This window comes from Salmo salar, chromosome ssa01, assembly GCF_905237065.1.
Source record: "Salmo salar chromosome ssa01, Ssal_v3.1, whole genome shotgun sequence".
In the NCBI taxonomy this organism is placed as follows: domain Eukaryota; kingdom Metazoa; phylum Chordata; class Actinopteri; order Salmoniformes; family Salmonidae; genus Salmo; species Salmo salar.
Window position 1 is genome coordinate 111825024 of NC_059442.1, and position 22758 is coordinate 111847781.

The following is a 22758-nucleotide window of genomic DNA, read 5'->3' on the forward strand; positions in this document are numbered from 1 at the left end:
AGAGAGAGTTGGTGGGCTGACTGGCTGTCTGTGTGGATTAGTGAGTGTAGGTCAGCTGGGTGAGAGAGAGTTGGTGGGCTGACTGGCTGTCTGTGTGGATTAGTGAGTGTAGGTCAGCTGGGTGAGAGAGAGTTGGTGGGCTGACTGGCTGTCTGTGTGGATTAGTGAGTGTAGTTCAGCTGGGTGAGAGAGAGTTGGTGGGCTGCCTGGCTGTCTGTGTGGATTAGTGAGTGTAGTTCAGCTGGGTGAGAGAGATTTGGTGGGCTGACTGGCTGTCTGTGTGGATTAGTGAGTGTAGATCAGCTGGGTGAGAGAGAGTTGGTGGGCTGACTGGCTGTCTGTGTGGATTAGTGAGTGTAGGTCAGCTGGGTGAGAGAGTTGGTGGGCTGCCTGGCTGTCTGTGTGGATTAGTGAGTGTAGGTCAGCTGGGTGAGAGAGAGTTGGTGGGCTGACTGGCTGTCTGTGTGGATTAGTGAGTGTAGGTCAGCTGGGTGAGAGAGAGTTGGTGGGCTGACTGGCTGTCTGTGTGGATTAGTGAGTGTAGGTCAGCTGGGTGAGAGAGAGTTGGTGGGCTGCCTGGCTGTCTGTGTGGATTAGTGAGTGTAGTTCAGCTGGGTGAGAGAGATTTGGTGGGCTGACTGGCTGTCTGTGTGGATTAGTGAGTGTAGATCAGCTGGGTGAGAGAGAGTTGGTGGGCTGACTGGCTGTCTGTGTGGATTAGTGAGTGTAGGTCAGCTGGGTGAGAGAGTTGGTGGGCTGCCTGGCTGTCTGTGTGGATTAGTGAGTGTAGGTCAGCTGGGTGAGAGAGAGTTGGTGGGCTGACTGGCTGTCTGTGTGGATTAGTGAGTGTAGGTCAGCTGGGTGAGAGAGAGTTGGTGGGCTGACTGGCTGTCTGTGTGGATTAGTGAGTGTAGGTCAGCTGGGTGAGAGAGAGTTGGTGGGCTGACTGGCTGTCTGTGTGGATTAGTGAGTGTAGTTCAGCTGGGTGAGAGAGAGTTGGTGGGCTGCCTGGCTGTCTGTGTGGATTAGTGAGTGTAGTTCAGCTGGGTGAGAGAGATTTGGTGGGCTGACTGGCTGTCTGTGTGGATTAGTGAGTGTAGTTCAGCTGGGTGAGAGAGAGTTGGTGGGCTGACTGGCTGTCTGTGTGGATTAGTGAGTGTAGGTCAGCTGGGTGAGAGAGAGCTGGTGGGCTGACTGGCTGTCTGTGTGGATTAGTGAGTGTAGGTCAGCTGGGTGAGAGAGAGTTGGTGGGCTGACTGGCTGTCTGTGTGGATTAGTGAGTGTAGGTCAGCTGGGTGAGAGAGAGCTGGTGGGCTGACTGGCTGTCTGTGTGGATTAGTGAGTGTAGTTCAGCTGGGTGAGAGAGAGTTGGTGGGCTGACTGGCTGTCTGTGTGGATTAGTGAGTGTAGGTCAGCTGGGTGAGAGAGAGTTGGTGGGCTGACTGGCTGTCTGTGTGGATTAGTGAGTGTAGGTCAGCTGGGTGAGAGAGAGTTGGTGGGCTGACTGGCTGTCTGTGTGGATTAGTGAGTGTAGTTCAGCTGGGTGAGAGAGAGTTGGTGGGCTGCCTGGCTGTCTGTGTGGATTAGTGAGTGTAGTTCAGCTGGGTGAGAGAGATTTGGTGGGCTGACTGGCTGTCTGTGTGGATTAGTGAGTGTAGATCAGCTGGGTGAGAGAGAGTTGGTGGGCTGACTGGCTGTCTGTGTGGATTAGTGAGTGTAGGTCAGCTGGGTGAGAGAGTTGGTGGGCTGCCTGGCTGTCTGTGTGGATTAGTGAGTGTAGGTCAGCTGGGTGAGAGAGAGTTGGTGGGCTGACTGGCTGTATGTGTGGATTAGTGAGTGTAGGTCAGCTGGGTGAGAGAGAGTTGGTGGGCTGACTGGCTGTCTTTGTGGATTAGTGAGTGTAGGTCAGCTGGGTGAGAGAGAGTTGGTGGGCTGACTGGCTGTCTGTGTGGATTAGTGAGTGTAGTTCAGCTGGGTGAGAGAGAGTTGGTGGGCTGCCTGGCTGTCTGTGTGGATTAGTGAGTGTAGTTCAGCTGGGTGAGAGAGATTTGGTGGGCTGACTGGCTGTCTGTGTGGATTAGTGAGTGTAGTTCAGCTGGGTGAGAGAGAGTTGGTGGGCTGACTGGCTGTCTGTGTGGATTAGTGAGTGTAGGTCAGCTGGGTGAGAGAGAGCTGGTGGGCTGACTGGCTGTCTGTGTGGATTAGTGAGTGTAGGTCAGCTGGGTGAGAGAGAGTTGGTGGGCTGACTGGCTGTCTGTGTGGATTAGTGAGTGTAGGTCAGCTGGGTGAGAGAGAGCTGGTGGGCTGACTGGCTGTCTGTGTGGATTAGTGAGTGTAGGTCAGCTGGGTGAGAGAGAGTTGGTGGGCTGACTGGCTGTCTGTGTGGATTAGTGAGTGTGAGAGGTCAGCTGGGTGAGAGAGAGTTGGTGGGCTGACTGGCTGTCTGTGTGGATTAGTGAGTGTAGTTCAGCTGGGTGAGAGAGAGTTGGTGGGCTGACTGGCTGTCTGTGTGGATTAGTGAGTGTAGTTCAGCTGGGTGAGAGAGAGTTGGTGGGCTGACTGGCTGTCTGTGTGGATTAGTGAGTGTAGGTCAGCTGGGTGAGAGAGAGCTGGTGGGCTGACTGGCTGTCTGTGTGGATTAGTGAGTGTAGGTCAGCTGGGTGAGAGAGAGCTGGTGGGCTGACTGGCTGTCTGTGTGGATTAGTGAGTGTAGGTCAGCTGGGTGAGAGAGAGTTGGTGGGCTGACTGGCTGTCTGTGTGGATTAGTGAGTGTGAGAGGTCAGCTGGGTGAGAGAGAGTTGGTGGGCTGACTGGCTGTCTGTGTGGATTAGTGAGTGTAGGTCAGCTGGGTGAGAGAGAGTTGGTGGGCTGACTGGCTGTCTGCATGGATTAGTGAGTGTAGTTATGCTGGGTGAGAGAGAGTTGGTGGGCTGACTGGCTGGCTGTGTGGATTAGTGAGTGTAGGTCAGCTGGGTGAGAGTTGGTGGGCTGACTGGCTGTCTGTGTGGATTAGTGAGTGTAGTTCAGCTGGGTGAGAGAGAGTTGGTGGGCTGCCTGGCTGTCTGTGTGGATTACTGAGTGTAGTTCAGCTGGGTGAGAGAGAGTTGGTGGGCTGACTGGCTGTCTGTGTGGAATAGTGAGTGTAGGTCAGCTGGGTGAGAGAGAGTTGGTCCGCTGACTGGCTGTCTGTGTGGATTAGTGAGTGTAGGTCAGCTGGGTGAGAGAGAGTTGGTGGGCTGACTGGCTGTCTGTGTGGATTAGTGAGTGTAGGTCAGCTGGGTGAGAGAGAGTTGGTGGGCTGACTGGCTGTCTGTGTGGATTAGTGAGTGTAGGTCAGCTGGGTGAGAGAGAGTTGGTGGGCTGACTGGCTGTCTGTGTGGATTAGTGAGTGTAGGTCAGCTGGGTGAGAGAGAGTTGGTGGGCTGACTGGCTGTCTGTGTGGATTAGTGAGTGTAGGTCAGCTGGGTGAGAGAGAGTTGGTGGGCTGACTGGCTGTCTGTGTGGATTAGTGAGTGTAGGTCAGCTGGGTGAGAGAGAGTTGGTGGGCTGACTGGCTGTCTGTGTGGATTAGTGAGTGTGAGAGGTCAGCTGGGTGAGAGAGAGTTGGTGGGCTGACTGGCTGTCTGTGTGGATTAGTGAGTGTAGTTCAGCTGGGTGAGAGAGAGTTGGTGGGCTGACTGGCTGTCTGTGTGGATTAGTGAGTGTAGTTCAGCTGGGTGAGAGAGAGTTGGTGGGCTGACTGGCTGTCTGTGTGGATTAGTGAGTGTGAGAGGTCAGCTGGGTGAGAGAGAGTTGGTGGGCTGACTGGCTGTCTGTGTGGATTAGTGAGTGTAGGTCAGCTGGGTGAGAGAGAGTTGGTGGGCTGACTGGCTGTCTGTGTGGATTAGTGAGTGTAGGTCAGCTGGGTGAGAGAGAGTTGGTGGGCTGACTGGCTGTCTGTGTGGATTAGTGAGTGTAGTTCAGCTGGGTGAGAGAGAGTTGGTGGGCTGCCTGGCTGTCTGTGTGGATTAGTGAGTGTAGTTCAGCTGGGTGAGAGAGATTTGGTGGGCTGACTGGCTGTCTGTGTGGATTAGTGAGTGTAGTTCAGCTGGGTGAGAGAGAGTTGGTGGGCTGACTGGCTGTCTGTGTGGATTAGTGAGTGTAGGTCAGCTGGGTGAGAGAGAGTTGGTGGGCTGCCTGGCTGTCTGTGTGGATTAGTGAGTGTAGGTCAGCTGGGTGAGAGAGAGTTGGTGGGCTGACTGGCTGTCTGTGTGGATTAGTGAGTGTAGGTCAGCTGGGTGAGAGAGAGTTGGTGGGCTGACTGGCTGTCTGTGTGGATTAGTGAGTGTAGGTCAGCTGGGTGAGAGAGAGTTGGTGGGCTGACTGGCTGTCTGTGTGGATTAGTGAGTGTAGTTCAGCTGGGTGAGAGAGAGTTGGTGGGCTGCCTGGCTGTCTGTGTGGATTAGTGAGTGTAGTTCAGCTGGCTGAGAGAGAGTTGGTGGGCTGACTGGCTGTCTGTGTGGATTAGTGAGTGTAGTTCAGCTGGGTGAGAGAGAGTTGGTGGGCTGACTGGCTGTCTGTGTGGATTAGTGAGTGTAGGTCAGCTGGGTGAGAGAGAGCTGGTGGGCTGACTGGCTGTCTGTGTGGATTAGTGAGTGTAGGTCAGCTGGGTGAGAGAGAGTTGGTGGGCTGACTGGCTGTCTGTGTGGATTAGTGAGTGTGAGAGGTCAGCTGGGTGAGAGAGAGTTGGTGGGCTGACTGGCTGTCTGTGTGGATTAGTGAGTGTAGTTCAGCTGGGTGAGAGAGAGTTGGTGGGCTGACTGGCTGTCTGTGTGGATTAGTGAGTGTAGGTCAGCTGGGTGAGAGAGAGCTGGTGGGCTGACTGGCTGTCTGTGTGGATTAGTGAGTGTAGGTCAGCTGGGTGAGAGAGAGTTGGTGGGCTGACTGGCTGTCTGTGTGGATTAGTGAGTGTGAGAGGTCAGCTGGGTGAGAGAGAGTTGGTGGGCTGACTGGCTGTCTGTGTGGATTAGTGAGTGTAGGTCAGCTGGGTGAGAGAGAGTTGGTGGGCTGACTGGCTGTCTGCATGGATTAGTGAGTGTAGTTATGCTGGGTGAGAGAGAGTTGGTGGGCTGACTGGCTGGCTGTGTGGATTAGTGAGTGTAGGTCAGCTGGGTGAGAGAGTTGGTGGGCTGACTGGCTGTCTGTGTGGATTAGTGAGTGTAGTTCAGCTGGGTGAGAGAGAGTTGGTGGGCTGCCTGGCTGTCTGTGTGGATTACTGAGTGTAGTTCAGCCGGGTGAGAGAGAGTTGGTGGGCTGACTGGCTGTCTGTGTGGATTAGTGAGTGTAGTTATGCTGGGTGAGAGATAGTTGGTGGGCTGACTGGCTGGCTGTGTGGATTAGTGAGTGTAGGTCAGCTGGGTGAGAGAGTTGGTGGGCTGACTGGCTGTCTGTGTGGATTAGTGAGTGTAGTTCAGCTGGGTGAGAGAGAGTTGGTGGGCTGCCTGGCTGTCTGTGTGGATTACTGAGTGTAGTTCAGCTGGGTGAGAGAGAGTTGGTGGGCTGACTGGCTGTCTGTGTGGAATAGTGAGTGTAGGTCAGCTGGGTGAGAGAGAGTTGGTCCGCTGACTGGCTGTCTGTGTGGATTAGTGAGTGTAGGTCAGCTGGGTGAGAGAGAGTTGGTGGGCTGACTGGCTGTCTGTGTGGATTAGTGAGTGTAGGTCAGCTGGGTGAGAGAGAGTTGGTGGGCTGACTGGCTGTCTGTGTGGATTAGTGAGTGTAGGTCAGCTGGGTGAGAGAGAGTTGGTGGGCTGACTGGCTGTCTGTGTGGATTAGTGAGTGTAGGTCAGCTGGGTGAGAGAGAGTTGGTGGGCTGACTGTCTGTCTGTGTGGATTAGTGAGTGTAGGTCAGCTGGGTGAGAGAGAGTTGGTGGGCTGACTGGCTGTCTGTGTGGATTAGTGAGTGTAGTTCAGCTGGGTGAGAGAGAGTTGGTGGGCTGCCTGGCTGTCTGTGTGGATTAGTGAGTGTAGTTCAGCTGGGTGAGAGAGATTTGGTGGGCTGACTGGCTGTCTGTGTGGATTAGTGAGTGTAGTTCAGCTGGGTGAGAGAGAGTTGGTGGGCTGACTGGCTGTCTGTATGGATTAGTGAGTGTAGGTCAGCTGGGTGAGAGAGAGCTGGTGGGCTGACTGGCTGTCTGTGTGGATTAGTGAGTGTAGGTCAGCTGGGTGAGAGAGAGTTGGTGGGCTGACTGGCTGTCTGTGTGGATTAGTGAGTGTGAGAGGTCAGCTGGGTGAGAGAGAGTTGGTGGGCTGACTGGCTGTCTGTGTGGATTAGTGAGTGTAGTTCAGCTGGGTGAGAGAGAGTTGGTGGGCTGCCTGGCTGTCTGTGTGGATTAGTGAGTGTAGTTCAGCTGGGTGAGAGAGATTTGGTGGGCTGACTGGCTGTCTGTGTGGATTAGTGAGTGTAGTTCAGCTGGGTGAGAGAGAGTTGGTGGGCTGACTGGCTGTCTGTGTGGATTAGTGAGTGTAGGTCAGCTGGGTGAGAGAGTTGGTGGGCTGCCTGGCTGTCTGTGTGGATTAGTGAGTGTAGGTCAGCTGGGTGAGAGAGAGTTGGTGGGCTGACTGGCTGTCTGTGTGGATTAGTGAGTGTAGGTCAGCTGGGTGAGAGAGAGTTGGTGGGCTGACTGGCTGTCTGTGTGGATTAGTGAGTGTAGGTCAGCTGGGTGAGAGAGAGTTGGTGGGCTGACTGGCTGTCTGTGTGGATTAGTGAGTGTAGTTCAGCTGGGTGAGAGAGAGTTGGTGGGCTGCCTGGCTGTCTGTGTGGATTAGTGAGTGTAGTTCAGCTGGCTGAGAGAGATTTGGTGGGCTGACTGGCTGTCTGTGTGGATTAGTGAGTGTAGTTCAGCTGGGTGAGAGAGAGTTGGTGGGCTGACTGGCTGTCTGTGTGGATTAGTGAGTGTAGGTCAGCTGGGTGAGAGAGAGCTGGTGGGCTGACTGGCTGTCTGTGTGGATTAGTGAGTGTAGGTCAGCTGGGTGAGAGAGAGTTGGTGGGCTGACTGGCTGTCTGTGTGGATTAGTGAGTGTGAGAGGTCAGCTGGGTGAGAGAGAGTTGGTGGGCTGACTGGCTGTCTGTGTGGATTAGTGAGTGTAGTTCAGCTGGGTGAGAGAGAGTTGGTGGGCTGACTGGCTGTCTGTGTGGATTAGTGAGTGTAGGTCAGCTGGGTGAGAGAGAGCTGGTGGGCTGACTGGCTGTCTGTGTGGATTAGTGAGTGTAGGTCAGCTGGGTGAGAGAGAGTTGGTGGGCTGACTGGCTGTCTGTGTGGATTAGTGAGTGTGAGAGGTCAGCTGGGTGAGAGAGAGTTGGTGGGCTGACTGGCTGTCTGTGTGGATTAGTGAGTGTAGGTCAGCTGGGTGAGAGAGAGTTGGTGGGCTGACTGGCTGTCTGCATGGATTAGTGAGTGTAGTTCTGCTGGGTGAGAGAGAGTTGGTGGGCTGACTGGCTGGCTGTGTGGATTAGTGAGTGTAGGTCAGCTGGGTGAGAGTTGGTGGGCTGACTGGCTGTCTGTGTGGATTAGTGAGTGTAGTTCAGCTGGGTGAGAGAGAGTTGGTGGGCTGCCTGGCTGTCTGTGTGGATTACTGAGTGTAGTTCAGCCGGGTGAGAGAGAGTTGGTGGGCTGACTGGCTGTCTGTGTGGATTAGTGAGTGTAGTTATGCTGGGTGAGAGATAGTTGGTGGGCTGACTGGCTGGCTGTGTGGATTAGTGAGTGTAGGTCAGCTGGGTGAGAGTTGGTGGGCTGACTGGCTGTCTGTGTGGATTAGTGAGTGTAGTTCAGCTGGGTGAGAGAGAGTTGGTGGGCTGCCTGGCTGTCTGTGTGGATTACTGAGTGTAGTTCAGCTGGGTGAGAGAGAGTTGGTGGGCTGACTGGCTGTCTGTGTGGAATAGTGAGTGTAGGTCAGCTGGGTGAGAGAGAGTTGGTCGGCTGACTGGCTGTCTGTGTGGATTAGTGAGTGTAGGTCAGCTGGGTGAGAGAGAGTTGGTGGGCTGACTGGCTGTCTGTGTGGATTAGTGAGTGTAGGTCAGCTGGGTGAGAGAGAGTTGGTGGGCTGACTGGCTGTCTGTGTGGATTAGTGAGTGTAGGTCAGCTGGGTGAGAGAGAGTTGGTGGGCTGACTGGCTGTCTGTGTGGATTAGTGAGTGTAGGTCAGCTGGGTGAGAGAGAGTTGGTGGGCTGACTGGCTGTCTGTGTGGATTAGTGAGTGTAGTTCAGCTGGGTGAGAGAGAGTTGGTGGGCTGACTGGCTGTCTGTGTGGATTAGTGAGTGTGAGAGTTCAGCTGGGTGAGAGAGAGTTGGTGGGCTGACTGGCTGTCTGTGTGGATTAGTGAGTGTAGTTCAGCTGGGTGAGAGAGAGTTGGTGGGCTGACTGGCTGTCTGTGTGGATTAGTGAGTGTAGTTCAGCTGGGTGAGAGAGAGTTGGTGGGCTGACTGGCTGTCTGTGTGGATTAGTGAGTGTAGGTCAGCTGGGTGAGAGAGAGTTGGTGGGCTGACTGGCTGTCTGTGTGGATTAGTGAGTGTAGGTCAGCTGGGTGAGAGAGAGTTGGTGGGCTGACTGGCTGTCTGTGTGGATTAGTGAGTGTAGGTCAGCTGGGTGAGAGAGAGTTGGTGGGCTGACTGGCTGTCTGTGTGGATTAGTGAGTGTAGTTCAGCTGGGTGAGAGAGAGTTGGTGGGCTGACTGGCTGTCTGTGTGGATTAGTGAGTGTAGGTCAGCTGGGTGAGAGAGAGTTGGTGGGCTGACTGGCTGTCTGTGTGGATTAGTGAGTGTAGGTCAGCTGGGTGAGAGAGAGTTGGTGGGCTGACTGGCTGTCTGTGTGGATTAGTGAGTGTAGGTCAGCTGGGTGAGAGAGAGTTGGTGGGCTGACTGGCTGTCTGTGTGGATTAGTGAGTGTAGTTCAGCTGGGTGAGAGAGAGTTGGTGGGCTGCCTGGCTGTCTGTGTGGATTAGTGAGTGTAGGTCAGCTGGGTGAGAGAGAGTTGGTGGGCTGACTGGCTGTCTGTGTGGATTAGTGAGTGTAGTTCAGCTGGGTGAGAGAGAGTTGGTGGGCTGACTGGCTGTCTGTGTGGATTAGTGAGTGTAGTTCAGCTGGGTGAGAGAGAGTTGGTGGGCTGACTGGCTGTCTGTGTGGATTAGTGAGTGTAGGTCAGCTGGGTGAGAGAGAGTTGGTGGGCTGACTGGCTGTCTGTGTGGATTAGTGAGTGTAAGGTCAGCTGGGTGAGAGAGAGTTGGTGGGCTGACTGGCTGTCTGTGTGGATTAGTGAGTGTAGGTCAGCTGGGTGAGAGAGAGTTGGTGGGCTGACTGGCTGTCTGTGTGGATTAGTGAGTGTAGTTAAGCTGGGTGAGAGAGAGTTGGTGGGCTGACTGGCTGTCTGTGTGGATTAGTGAGTGTAGGTCAGCTGGGTGAGAGAGAGTTGGTGGGCTGACTGGCTGTCTGTGTGGATTAGTGAGTGTAGTTCAGCTGGGTGAGAGAGAGTTGGTGGGCTGCCTGGCTGTCTGTGTGGATTACTGAGTGTAGTTCAGCCGGGTGAGAGAGAGTTGGTGGGCTGACTGGCTGTCTGTGTGGAATAGTGAGTTTAGGTCAGCTGGGTGAGAGAGAGTTGGTCCGCTGACTGGCTGTCTGTGTGGATTAGTGAGTGTAGGTCAGCTGGGTGAGAGAGAGTTGGTGGGCTGACTGGCTGTCTGTGTGGATTAGTGAGTGTAGGTCAGCTGGGTGAGAGAGAGTTGGTGGGCTGACTGGCTGTCTGTGTGGATTAGTGAGTGTAGGTCAGCTGGGTGAGAGAGAGTTGGTGGGCTGACTGGCTGTCTGTGTGGATTAGTGCGTGTAGGTCAGCTGGGTGAGAGAGAGTTGGTGGGCTGACTGTCTGTCTGTGTGGATTAGTGAGTGTAGGTCAGCTGGGTGAGAGAGAGTTGGTGGGCTGACTGGCTGTCTGTGTGGATTAGTGAGTGTAGTTCAGCTGGGTGAGAGAGAGTTGGTGGGCTGCCTGGCTGTCTGTGTGGATTAGTGAGTGTAGTTCAGCTGGGTGAGAGAGATTTGGTGGGCTGACTGGCTGTCTGTGTGGATTAGTGAGTGTAGTTCAGCTGGGTGAGAGAGAGTTGGTGGGCTGACTGGCTGTCTGTGTGGATTAGTGAGTGTAGGTCAGCTGGGTGAGAGAGAGCTGGTGGGCTGACTGGCTGTCTGTGTGGATTAGTGAGTGTAGGTCAGCTGGGTGAGAGAGAGTTGGTGGGCTGACTGGCTGTCTGTGTGGATTAGTGAGTGTGAGAGGTCAGCTGGGTGAGAGAGAGTTGGTGGGCTGACTGGCTGTCTGTGTGGATTAGTGAGTGTAGTTCAGCTGGGTGAGAGAGAGTTGGTGGGCTGACTGGCTGTCTGTATGGATTAGTGAGTGTAGTTCAGCTGGGTGAGAGAGAGTTGGTGGGCTGACTGGCTGTCTGTGTGGATTAGTGAGTGTAGGTCAGCTGGGTGAGAGAGAGCTGGTGGGCTGACTGGCTGTCTGTGTGGATTAGTGAGTGTAGGTCAGCTGGGTGAGAGAGAGTTGGTGGGCTGACTGGCTGTCTGTGTGGATTAGTGAGTGTAGTTCAGCTGGGTGAGAGAGAGTTGGTGGGCTGACTGGCTGTCTGTGTGGATTAGTGAGTGTAGTTCAGCTGGGTGAGAGAGAGTTGGTGGGCTGACTGGCTGTCTGTGTGGAATAGTGAGTGTAGGTCAGCTGGGTGAGAGAGAGTTGGTCCGCTGACTGGCTGTCTGTGTGTATTAGTGAGTGTAGGTCAGCTGGGTGAGAGAGAGTTGGTGGGCTGACTGGCTGTCTGTGTGGATTAGTGAGTGTAGGTCAGCTGGGTGAGAGAGAGTTGGTGGGCTGACTGGCTGTCTGTGTGGATTAGTGAGTGTAGGTCAGCTGGGTGAGAGAGAGTTGGTGGGCTGACTGGCTGTCTGTGTGGATTAGTGAGTGTAGGTCAGCTGGGTGAGAGAGAGTTGGTGGGCTGACTGTCTGTCTGTGTGGATTAGTGAGTGTAGGTCAGCTGGGTGAGAGAGAGTTGGTGGGCTGACTGGCTGTCTGTGTGGATTAGTGAGTGTAGTTCAGCTGGGTGAGAGAGAGTTGGTGGGCTGCCTGGCTGTCTGTGTGGATTAGTGAGTGTAGTTCAGCTGGGTGAGAGAGATTTGGTGGGCTGACTGGCTGTCTGTGTGGATTAGTGAGTGTAGTTCAGCTGGGTGAGAGAGAGTTGGTGGGCTGACTGGCTGTCTGTATGGATTAGTGAGTGTAGGTCAGCTGGGTGAGAGAGAGCTGGTGGGCTGCCTGGCTGTCTGTGTGGATTAGTGAGTGTAGTTCAGCTGGGTGAGAGAGATTTGGTGGGCTGACTGGCTGTCTGTGTGGATTAGTGAGTGTAGTTCAGCTGGGTGAGAGAGAGTTGGTGGGCTGACTGGCTGTCTGTGTGGATTAGTGAGTGTAGGTCAGCTGGGTGAGAGAGAGCTGGTGGGCTGACTGGCTGTCTGTGTGGATTAGTGAGTGTAGTTCAGCTGGGTGAGAGAGAGTTGGTGGGCTGACTGGCTGTCTGTGTGGATTAGTGAGTGTAGTTCAGCTGGGTGAGAGAGAGTTGGTGGGCTGACTGGCTGTCTGTGTGGATTAGTGAGTGTAGGTCAGCTGGGTGAGAGAGAGTTGGTGGGCTGACTGGCTGTCTGTGTGGATTAGTGAGTGTAGGTCAGCTGGGTGAGAGAGAGTTGGTGGGCTGACTGGCTGTCTGTGTGGATTAGTGAGTGTAGTTCAGCTGGGTGAGAGAGAGTTGGTGGGCTGCCTGGCTGTCTGTGTGGATTAGTGAGTGTAGTTCAGCTGGGTGAGAGAGAGTTTGGTGGGCTGACTGGCTGTCTGTGTGGATTAATGAGTGTAGTTCAGCTGGGTGAGAGAGAGTTGGTGGGCTGACTGGCTGTCTGTGTGGATTAGTGAGTGTAGGTCAGCTGGGTGAGAGAGAGCTGGTGGGCTGACTGGCTGTCTGTGTGGATTAGTGAGTGTAGGTCAGCTGGGTGAGAGAGAGTTGGTGGGCTGACTGGCTGTCTGTGTGGATTAGTGAGTGTGAGAGGTCAGCTGGGTGAGAGAGAGTTGGTGGGCTGACTGGCTGTCTGTGTGGATTAGTGAGTGTAGTTCAGCTGGGTGAGAGAGAGTTGGTGGGCTGCCTGGCTGTCTGTGTGGATTAGTGAGTGTAGTTCAGCTGGGTGAGAGAGATTTGGTGGGCTGACTGGCTGTCTGTGTGGATTAGTGAGTGTAGTTCAGCTGGGTGAGAGAGAGTTGGTGGGCTGACTGGCTGTCTGTATGGATTAGTGAGTGTAGGTCAGCTGGGTGAGAGAGAGCTGGTGGGCTGACTGGCTGTCTGTGTGGATTAGTGAGTGTAGGTCAGCTGGGTGAGAGAGAGTTGGTGGGCTGACTGGCTGTCTGTGTGGATTAGTGAGTGTGAGAGGTCAGCTGGGTGAGAGAGAGTTGGTGGGCTGACTGGCTGTCTGTGTGGATTAGTGAGTGTAGTTCAGCTGGGTGAGAGAGAGTTGGTGGGCTGACTGGCTGTCTGTATGGATTAGTGAGTGTAGTTTAGCTGGGTGAGAGAGAGTTGGTGGGCTGACTGGCTGTCTGTGTGGATTAGTGAGTGTAGGTCAGCTGGGTGAGAGAGAGCTGGTGGGCTGACTGGCTGTCTGTGTGGATTAGTGAGTGTAGGTCAGCTGGGTGAGAGAGAGCTGGTGGGCTGACTGGCTGTCTGTGTGGATTAGTGAGTGTAGTTCAGCTGGGTGAGAGAGAGTTGGTGGGCTGACTGGCTGTCTGTATGGATTAGTGAGTGTAGTTCAGCTGGGTGAGAGAGAGTTGGTGGGCTGACTGGCTGTCTGTGTGGAATAGTGAGTGTAGGTCAGCTGGGTGAGAGAGAGTTGGTCCGCTGACTGGCTGTCTGTGTGGATTAGTGAGTGTAGGTCAGCTGGGTGAGAGAGAGTTGGTGGGCTGACTGGCTGTCTGTGTGGATTAGTGAGTGTAGGTCAGCTGGGTGAGAGAGAGTTGGTTGGGCTGACTGGCTGTCTGTGTGGATTAGTGAGTGTAGGTCAGCTGGGTGAGAGAGAGTTGGTGGGCTGACTGGCTGTCTGTGTGGATTAGTGAGTGTAGGTCAGCTGGGTGAGAGAGAGTTGGTGGGCTGACTGTCTGTCTGTGTGGATTAGTGAGTGTAGGTCAGCTGGGTGAGAGAGAGTTGGTGGGCTGACTGGCTGTCTGTGTGGATTAGTGAGTGTAGTTCAGCTGGGTGAGAGAGAGTTGGTGGGCTGCCTGGCTGTCTGTGTGGATTAGTGAGTGTAGTTCAGCTGGGTGAGAGAGATTTGGTGGGCTGACTGGCTGTCTGTGTGGATTAGTGAGTGTAGTTCAGCTGGGTGAGAGAGAGTTGGTGGGCTGACTGGCTGTCTGTATGGATTAGTGAGTGTAGGTCAGCTGGGTGAGAGAGAGCTGGTGGGCTGCCTGGCTGTCTGTGTGGATTAGTGAGTGTAGTTCAGCTGGGTGAGAGAGATTTGGTGGGCTGACTGGCTGTCTGTGTGGATTAGTGAGTGTAGTTCAGCTGGGTGAGAGAGAGTTGGTGGGCTGACTGGCTGTCTGTATGGATTAGTGAGTGTAGGTCAGCTGGGTGAGAGAGAGCTGGTGGGCTGACTGGCTGTCAGTGTGGATTAGTGAGTGTAGTTCAGCTTGGTGAGAGAGAGTTGGTGGGCTGACTGGCTGTCTGTATGGATTAGTGAGTGTAGTTCAGCTGGGTGAGAGAGAGTTGGTGGGCTGACTGGCTGTCTGTGTGAATTAGTGAGTGTAGTTCAGCTGGGTGAGAGAGAGTTGGTGGGCTGACTGGCTGTCTGTATGGATTAGTGAGTGTAGGTCAGCTGGGTGAGAGAGAGTTGGTGGGCTGACTGGCTGTCTGTGTGGATTAGTGAGTGTAGGTCAGCTGGGTGAGAGAGAGTTGGTGGGCTGACTGGCTGTCTGTGTGGATTAGTGAGTGTAGGTCAGCTGGGTGAGAGAGAGTTGGTGGGCTGACTGGCTGTCTGTGTGGATTAGTGAGTGTGAGAGGTCAGCTGGGTGAGAGAGAGTTGGTGGGCTGACTGGCTGTCTGTGTGGATTAGTGAGTGTAGGTCAGCTGGGTGAGAGAGAGTTGGTGGGCTGACTGGCTGTCTGTGTGGATTAGTGAGTGTAGGTCAGCTGGGTGAGAGAGAGTTGGTGGGCTGACTGGCTGTCTGTGTGGATTAGTGAGTGTAGTTCAGCTGGGTGAGAGAGAGTTGGTGGGCTGCCTGGCTGTCTGTGTGGATTAGTGAGTGTAGTTCAGCTGGGTGAGAGAGATTTGGTGGGCTGACTGGCTGTCTGTGTGGATTAGTGAGTGTAGTTCAGCTGGGTGAGAGAGAGTTGGTGGGCTGACTGGCTGTCTGTGTGGATTAGTGAGTGTAGGTCAGCTGGGTGAGAGAGATTGGTGGGCTGCCTGGCTGTCTGTGTGGATTAGTGAGTGTAGGTCAGCTGGGTGAGAGAGAGTTGGTGGGCTGACTGGCTGTCTGTGTGGATTAGTGAGTGTAGGTCAGCTGGGTGAGAGAGAGTTGGTGGGCTGACTGGCTGTCTGTGTGGATTAGTGAGTGTAGGTCAGCTGGGTGAGAGAGAGTTGGTGGGCTGACTGGCTGTCTGTGTGGATTAGTGAGTGTAGTTCAGCTGGGTGAGAGAGAGTTGGTGGGCTGCCTGGCTGTCTGTGTGGATTAGTGAGTGTAGTTCAGCTGGCTGAGAGAGATTTGGTGGGCTGACTGGCTGTCTGTGTGGATTAGTGAGTGTAGTTCAGCTGGGTGAGAGAGAGTTGGTGGGCTGACTGGCTGTCTGTGTGGATTAGTGAGTGTAGGTCAGCTGGGTGAGAGAGAGCTGGTGGGCTGACTGGCTGTCTGTGTGGATTAGTGAGTGTAGGTCAGCTGGGTGAGAGAGAGTTGGTGGGCTGACTGGCTGTCTGTGTGGATTAGTGAGTGTGAGAGGTCAGCTGGGTGAGAGAGAGTTGGTGGGCTGACTGGCTGTCTGTGTGGATTAGTGAGTGTAGTTCAGCTGGGTGAGAGAGAGTTGGTGGGCTGACTGGCTGTCTGTGTGGATTAGTGAGTGTAGTTCAGCTGGGTGAGAGAGAGTTGGTGGGCTGACTGGCTGTCTGTGTGGATTAGTGAGTGTAGGTCAGCTGGGTGAGAGAGAGCTGGTGGGCTGACTGGCTGTCTGTGTGGATTAGTGAGTGTAGGTCAGCTGGGTGAGAGAGAGCTGGTGGGCTGACTGGCTGTCTGTGTGGATTAGTGAGTGTAGGTCAGCTGGGTGAGAGAGAGTTGGTGGGCTGACTGGCTGTCTGTGTGGATTAGTGAGTGTGAGAGGTCAGCTGGGTGAGAGAGAGTTGGTGGGCTGACTGGCTGTCTGTGTGGATTAGTGAGTGTAGGTCAGCTGGGTGAGAGAGAGTTGGTGGGCTGACTGGCTGTCTGCATGGATTAGTGAGTGTAGTTATGCTGGGTGAGAGAGAGTTGGTGGGCTGACTGGCTGGCTGTGTGGATTAGTGAGTGTAGGTCAGCTGGGTGAGAGTTGGTGGGCTGACTGGCTGTCTGTGTGGATTAGTGAGTGTAGTTCAGCTGGGTGAGAGAGAGTTGGTGGGCTGCCTGGCTGTCTGTGTGGATTACTGAGTGTAGTTCAGCTGGGTGAGAGAGAGTTGGTGGGCTGACTGGCTGTCTGTGTGGAATAGTGAGTGTAGGTCAGCTGGGTGAGAGAGAGTTGGTCCGCTGACTGGCTGTCTGTGTGGATTAGTGAGTGTAGGTCAGCTGGGTGAGAGAGAGTTGGTGGGCTGACTGGCTGTCTGTGTGGATTAGTGAGTGTAGGTCAGCTGGGTGAGAGAGAGTTGGTGGGCTGACTGGCTGTCTGTGTGGATTAGTGAGTGTAGGTCAGCTGGGTGAGAGAGAGTTGGTGGGCTGACTGGCTGTCTGTGTGGATTAGTGAGTGTAGGTCAGCTGGGTGAGAGAGAGTTGGTGGGCTGACTGTCTGTCTGTGTGGATTAGTGAGTGTAGGTCAGCTGGGTGAGAGAGAGTTGGTGGGCTGACTGGCTGTCTGTGTGGATTAGTGAGTGTAGGTCAGCTGGGTGAGAGAGAGTTGGTGGGCTGCCTGGCTGTCTGTGTGGATTAGTGAGTGTAGTTCAGCTGGGTGAGAGAGATTTGGTGGGCTGACTGGCTGTCTGTGTGGATTAGTGAGTGTAGTTCAGCTGGGTGAGAGAGAGTTGGTGGGCTGACTGGCTGTATGTATGGATTAGTGAGTGTAGGTCAGCTGGGTGAGAGAGAGTTGGTCCGCTGACTGGCTGTCTGTGTGGATTAGTGAGTGTAGGTCAGCTGGGTGAGAGAGAGTTGGTGGGCTGACTGGCTGTCTGTGTGGATTAGTGAGTGTGAGAGGTCAGCTGGGTGAGAGAGAGTTGGTGGGCTGACTGGCTGTCTGTGTGGATTAGTGAGTGTAGTTCAGCTGGGTGAGAGAGAGTTGGTGGGCTGACTGGCTGTCTGTATGGATTAGTGAGTGTAGTTTAGCTGGGTGAGAGAGAGTTGGTGGGCTGACTGGCTGTCTGTGTGGATTAGTGAGTGTAGGTCAGCTGGGTGAGAGAGAGCTGGTGGGCTGACTGGCTGTCGGTGTGGATTAGTGAGTGTAGGTCAGCTGGGTGAGAGAGAGTTGGTGGGCTGACTGGCTGTCTGTGTGGATTAGTGAGTGTAGGTCAGCTGGGTGAGAGAGAGTTGGTGGGCTGACTGGCTGTCTGTGTGGATTAGTGAGTGTGAGAGGTCAGCTGGGTGAGAGAGAGTTGGTGGGCTGACTGGCTGTCTGTGTGGATTAGTGAGTGTAGGTCAGCTGGGTGAGAGAGAGTTGGTGGGCTGACTGGCTGTCTGTGTGGATTAGTGAGTGTGAGAGGTCAGCTGGGTGAGAGAGAGTTGGTGGGCTGACTGGCTGTCTGTGTGGATTAGTGAGTGTAGGTCAGCTGGGTGAGAGAGAGTTGGTGGGCTGACTGGCTGTCTGCATGGATTAGTGAGTGTAGTTCAGCTGGGTGAGAGAGAGTTGGTGGGCTGACTGGCTGTCTGTGTGGATTAGTGAGTGTAGGTCAGCTGGGTGAGAGAGAGTTGGTGGGCTGACTGGCTGTCTGTGTGGATTAGTGAGTGTAGTTCAGCTGGGTGAGAGAGAGTTGGTGGGCTGCCTGGCTGTCTGTGTGGATTACTGAGTGTAGTTCAGCTGGGTGAGAGAGAGTTGGTGGGCTGACTGGCTGTCTGTGTGGAATAGTGAGTGTAGGTCAGCTGGGTGAGAGAGAGTTGGTCCGCTGACTGGCTGTCTGTGTGGATTAGTGAGTGTAGGTCAGCTGGGTGAGAGAGAGTTGGTGGGCTGACTGGCTGTCTGTGTGGATTAGTGAGTGTAGGTCAGCTGGGTGAGAGAGAGTTGGTGGGCTGACTGGCTGTCTGTGTGGATTAGTGAGTGTAGGTCAGCTGGGTGAGAGAGAGTTGGTGGGCTGACTGGCTGACTGTGTGGATTAGTGAGTGTAGGTCAGCTGGGTGAGAGAGAGTTGGTGGGCTGACTGGCTGTCTGTGTGGATTAGTGAGTGTAGGTCAGCTGGGTGAGAGAGAGTTGGTGGGCTGACTGGCTGTCTGTGTGGATTAGTGAGTGTAGGTCAGCTGGGTGAGAGAGAGTTGGTGGGCTGACTGGCTGTCTTTGTGGATTAGTGAGTGTAGTTCAGCTGGGTGAGAGAGAGTTGGTGGGCTGACTGGCTGTCTGTGTGGATTAGTGAGTGTAGGTCAGCTGGGTGAGAGAGAGTTGGTGGGCTGACTGGCTGTCTGTGTGGATTAGTGAGTGTAGGTCAGCTGGGTGAGAGAGAGTTGGTGGGCTGACTGGCTGTCTGTGTGGATTAGTGAGTGTAGGTCAGCTGGGTGAGAGAGAGTTGGTGGGCTGACTGGCTGTCTGTGTGGATTAGTGAGTGTAGGTCAGCTGGGTGAGAGAGAGTTGGTGGGCTGACTGGCTGTCTGTGTGGATTAGTGAGTGTGAGAGGTCAGCTGGGTGAGAGAGTTTGTGGGCTGACTGGCTGTCTGTGTGGATTAGTGAGTGTAGGTCAGCTGGGTGAGAGAGAGTAGGTGGGCTGACTGGCTGTCTGTATGGATTAGTGAGTATAGGTCAGCTGGGTGAGAGAGAGTTGGTGGGCTGCCTGGCTGTCTGTGTGGATTAGTGAGTGTAGTTCAGCTGGGTGAGAGAGAGCTGGTGGGCTGACTGGCTGTCTGTGTGGATTAGTGAGTGTAGGTCAGCTGGGTGAGAGAGAGTTGGTGGGCTGACTGGCTGTCTGTGTGGATTAGTGAGTGTAGTTCAGCTGGGTGAGAGAGAGTTGGTGGGCTGCCTGGCTGTCTGTGTGGATTAGTGAGTGTAGTTCAGCTGGGTGAGAGAGAGTTGGTGTGCTGACTGGCTGTCTGTGTGGAATAGTGAGTGTAGGTCAGCTGGGTGAGAGAGAGTTGGTGGGCTGACTGGCTGTCTGTGTGGATTAGTGAGTGTAGGTCAGCTGGGTGAGAGAGAGTTGGTGGGCTGACTGGCTGTCTGTGTGGATTAGTGAGTGTAGGTCAGCTGGGTGAGAGAGAGTTGGTGGGCTGACTGGCTGTCTGTGTGGATTAGTGAGTGTAGGTCAGCTGGGTGAGAGAGAGTTGGTGGGCTGACTGGCTGTCTGTGTGGATTAGTGAGTGTAGGTCAGCTGGGTGAGAGAGAGTTGGTGGGCTGACTGGCTGTCTGTGTGGATTAGTGAGTGTAGGTCAGCTGGGTGAGAGAGTGTTGGTGGGCTGACTGGCTGTCTGTGTGGATTAGTGCGTGTAGGTCAGCTGGGTGAGAGAGAGTTGGTGGGCTGACTGGCTGTCTGTGTGGATTAGTGAGTGTAGGTCAGCTGGGTGAGAGAGAGTTGGTGGGCTGCCTGGCTGTCTGTGTGGATTAGTGAGTGTGAGCATCATCTTATTTACAGTATGTGTCTCTAGTGTTGTGTTGTCACCTGCAGTAATCGTCTAGCTGCATGGACACGTGTGTGTGTGTGTGTGTGTGTGTGTGTGTGTGTGTGTGTGTGTGTGTGTGTGTGTGTGTGTGTGTGTGTGTGTGTGTGTGTGTGTGTGTGTGTGTGTGCGTGCGTGCGTGCGCGCGCGCGTGTGTGTGTGTGTGTGTGTGTGTGGCATTGACGTGAAGGAGGCAGAGCAGCAGAAAGCAGCTCTTCATGGGGGATTGAAAGTAAAATTACACCACTGTATTCTCCACTGTATTCAGGCACATTACCACAACACCATTAACAGCAGGGTATCAGACACATTACCACAACACCATTAACAGCAGGGTATCAGACACATTACCACAACACCATTAACAGCAGGGTATCAGACACATTACCACAACACCATTAACAGCAGGGTATCAGACACATTACCACAACACCATTAAAAGCAGGGTATCAGACACATTACGACAACACCATTAAAAGCAGGGTATCAGACACATTACCACAACACCATTAAAAGCAGGGTATCAGACACATTACCACAACACCATTAAAAGCAGGGTATCAGACACATTACGACAACACCATTAACAGCAGGGTATCAGACACATTACGACAACACCATTAACAGCAGGGTATCAGACACATTACGACAACACCATTAACAGCAGGGTATCAGACACATTACCACAACACCATTAACAGCTGGACATGACCCCGTTGTGTTTCCTTGGGGTTCACCCACAACACCATTAACAGCTGGACATGACCCCGTTGTGTTTCCTTGGGGTTCACCCACAACACCATTAACAGCTGAACATGACCCCGTTGTGTTTCCTTGGGGTTCACCCACAACACCATTAACAACTGGACATGAACCCGTTGTGTTTCCTTGGGGTTCACCCACAACACCATTAACAGCTGAACATGACCCCGTTGTGTTTCCTTGGGGTTCACCCACAACACTATTAACAGCTGAACATGACCCCGTTGTGTTTCCTTGGGGTTCACCCACAACACTATTAACAGCTGGACATTACCCCTTTCAAAGTTATTTTTGGTAATATCATCTAATGTATTCTCACCTAGTAGTTATATGGTAGGGAAACGATTGAAGAGTCATATTGGGTGGTTTTGTGTCAGACAGATTGAGATTTGAAGACAGACACAGGCAGATCCTGAACATCCTGAAACAATACCTTTATCCTTCACCAGGCTCTCCATCTCTTCAAAGAGTCCGTCGTGCCAGCGGGTGATGTCCATGTGGAGGGAGTAATCACAGCAGGACCCCCTGTCTGCTATGTCCTTCCACTGGTCGTAGGCCCCCAGGAGGGTGGCACCAGGCTCAGGGACCACATGGTCAACTAGAGGACAGGGGAGAAGAAGAGGACCAGGTCAACTATGGGACAGGAGAGAAGAAGAGGACCAGGTCAGCTATAGGACAGGAGAGAAGAAGAGGACCAGGTCAACTATAGGACAGGAGAGAAGAAGAGGACCAGGTCAACTATAGGACAGGAGAGAAGAAGAGGACCAGGTCAACTATAGGACAGGAGAGAAGAAGAGGACCAGGTCAACTATAGGACAGGAGAGAAGAAGAGGACCAGATCAACTATAGGACAGGAGAGAAGAAGAGGACCAGGTCAGCTATAGGACAGGAGAGAAGAAGAGGACCAGGTCAGCTATGGGACAGGAGAGAAGAAGAGGACCAGGTCAGCTATAGGACAGGAGAGAAGAAGAGGACCAGGTCAGCTATAGGACAGGAGAGAAGAAGAGGACCAGATCAACTATAGGACAGGAGAGAAGAAGAGGACCAGGTCAGCTATAGGACAGGAGAGAAGAAGAGGACCAGGTCAGCTATGGGACAGGAGAGAAGAAGAGGACCAGGTCAGCTATAGGACAGGAGAGAAGAAGAGGACCAGGTCAACTATAGGACAGGAGAGAAGAAGAGGACCAGGTCAGCTATAGGACAGGAGAGAAGAAGAGGACCAGATCAACTATAGGACAGGAGAGAAGAAGAGGACCAGGTCAGCTATAGGACAGGAGAGAAGAAGAGGACCAGGTCAGCTATGGGACAGGAGAGAAGAAGAGGACCAGGTCAACTATAGGACAGGAGAGAAGAAGAGGACCAGGTCAACTATAGGACAGGAGAGAAGAAGAGGACCAGGTCAGCTATGGGACAGGAGAGAAGAAGAGGACCAGGTCAACTATAGGACAGGAGAGAAGAAGAGGACCAGGTCAACTATAGGACAGGAGAGAAGAAGAGGACCAGGTCAGCTATGGGACTAACAGGGGAGAGAGGAAACCATACACTGAGCAGAGGACTTCAACTCCTGTCAACACAGTTTCTTTCTATCAAGATCAATGACGATCCACGAATAACGTTGACGACGCAAAGTCACAAAAGTAGCCATTAAAAACATCAGACTGATATTGCCTCCAATGTTACATCCCTAACAACACAGCTCACATAACAGCCCTATGGGGGTCTGTGCTGCTGTTTACACAGATCCAATAGGAGCTGGAGGACAGTTTGAGGGTAAAGAGTTCAGAGTAAAGTCTCTCTGACAGGCTGGGTTAGCGTGACCCTGTTTCAGATGATCTAACTGCAGCACTCAGACATGCTCTCCCCTCCTCCAGCTCTCCTCCGTCTACCCCTTTTTCTCCCCCGTCTCTAACCGCTCAGAGAGATTCCCTCTCAGCCTGTCTCACTCGCTGCCACAAAGAAACACAAATTGTCTCCCTCTGTTCTGATCCCTCCATCCCTCTCCCTGTTCCACCTCACTCTATCCCTCTCCCTGTACCACCTCCCTCTATCCCTCTCCCTGTACCACCTCCCTTCATCCCTCTCCCTGTTCCACCTCACTCTATCCCTCTCCCTGTACCACCTCCCTCTATCCCTCTCCCTGTACCACCTCCCTTCATCCCTCTCCCTGTTCCACCTCACTCTATCCCTCTCCCTGTACCACCTCCCTCTATCCCTCTCCCTGTACCACCTCCCTTCATCCCTCTCCCTGTTCCACCTCACTCTATCCCTCTCCCTGTACCACCTCCCTCTATCCCTCTCCCTGTACCACCTCCCTTCATCCCTCTCCCTGTTCCACCTCCCTCCATCCCTCTCCCTGTACCACATCCCTCCATCCCTCTCCCTGTACCACCTCCCTCTATCCCTCTCCCTGTACCACCTCCATCCATCCCTCTCCCTGTTCCACCTCCCTCCATCCCTCTCCCTGTACCTCCTCCCTCCATCCCTCTCCCTGTACCACATCCCTCCATCCCTCTCCCTGTACCACCTCCCTCCATCCCTCTCCCTGTTCCACCTCCCTCCCTCCCTCTCCCTGTACCTCCTCCCTCCATCCCTCTCCCTGTACCACCTCCCTCCATCCCTCTCCCTGTACCACCTCCCTCCATCCCTCTCCCTGTACCACCTCCCTCCATCCCTCTCCCTGTACCACCTCCCTCCATCCCTCTCCCTGTTCTACCTCCCTCCATCCCTCTCCCTGTACCACATCCCTCCATCCCTCTCCCTGTACCACCTCCCTCCCTCTCCCTGTACCACCTCCCTCCATCCCTCTCCCTGTACCACCTCCCTTCATCCCTCTCCCTGTACCACCTCCCTCCCTCTCCCTGTACCACCTCCCTCCATCCCTCTCCCTGTACCACCTCCCTCCCTCTCCCTGTTCCACCTCCCTCCATCCCTCTCCCTGTTCCACCTCCCTCCATCCCTCTC

The 22758-nt window shown here is 53.9% G+C and overlaps 1 protein-coding gene across 3 annotated transcripts in view; it reads right to left on the reverse strand.

Annotated features, from left to right (window-relative positions):
* Positions 1 to 22758, reverse strand: part of LOC106592070 (dihydropyrimidinase-related protein 2) — a 53403-nt gene that overhangs the window by 20629 nt on the left and 10016 nt on the right. For all 3 annotated transcript variants that reach the window (XM_045687561.1, XM_045687556.1, XM_045687560.1), the window contains exon 4: positions 20231 to 20395. In XM_045687561.1, coding sequence (XP_045543517.1) covers positions 20231 to 20395 — 165 coding nt within the window. The remainder of the gene's footprint in view (positions 1 to 20230; positions 20396 to 22758) is intronic.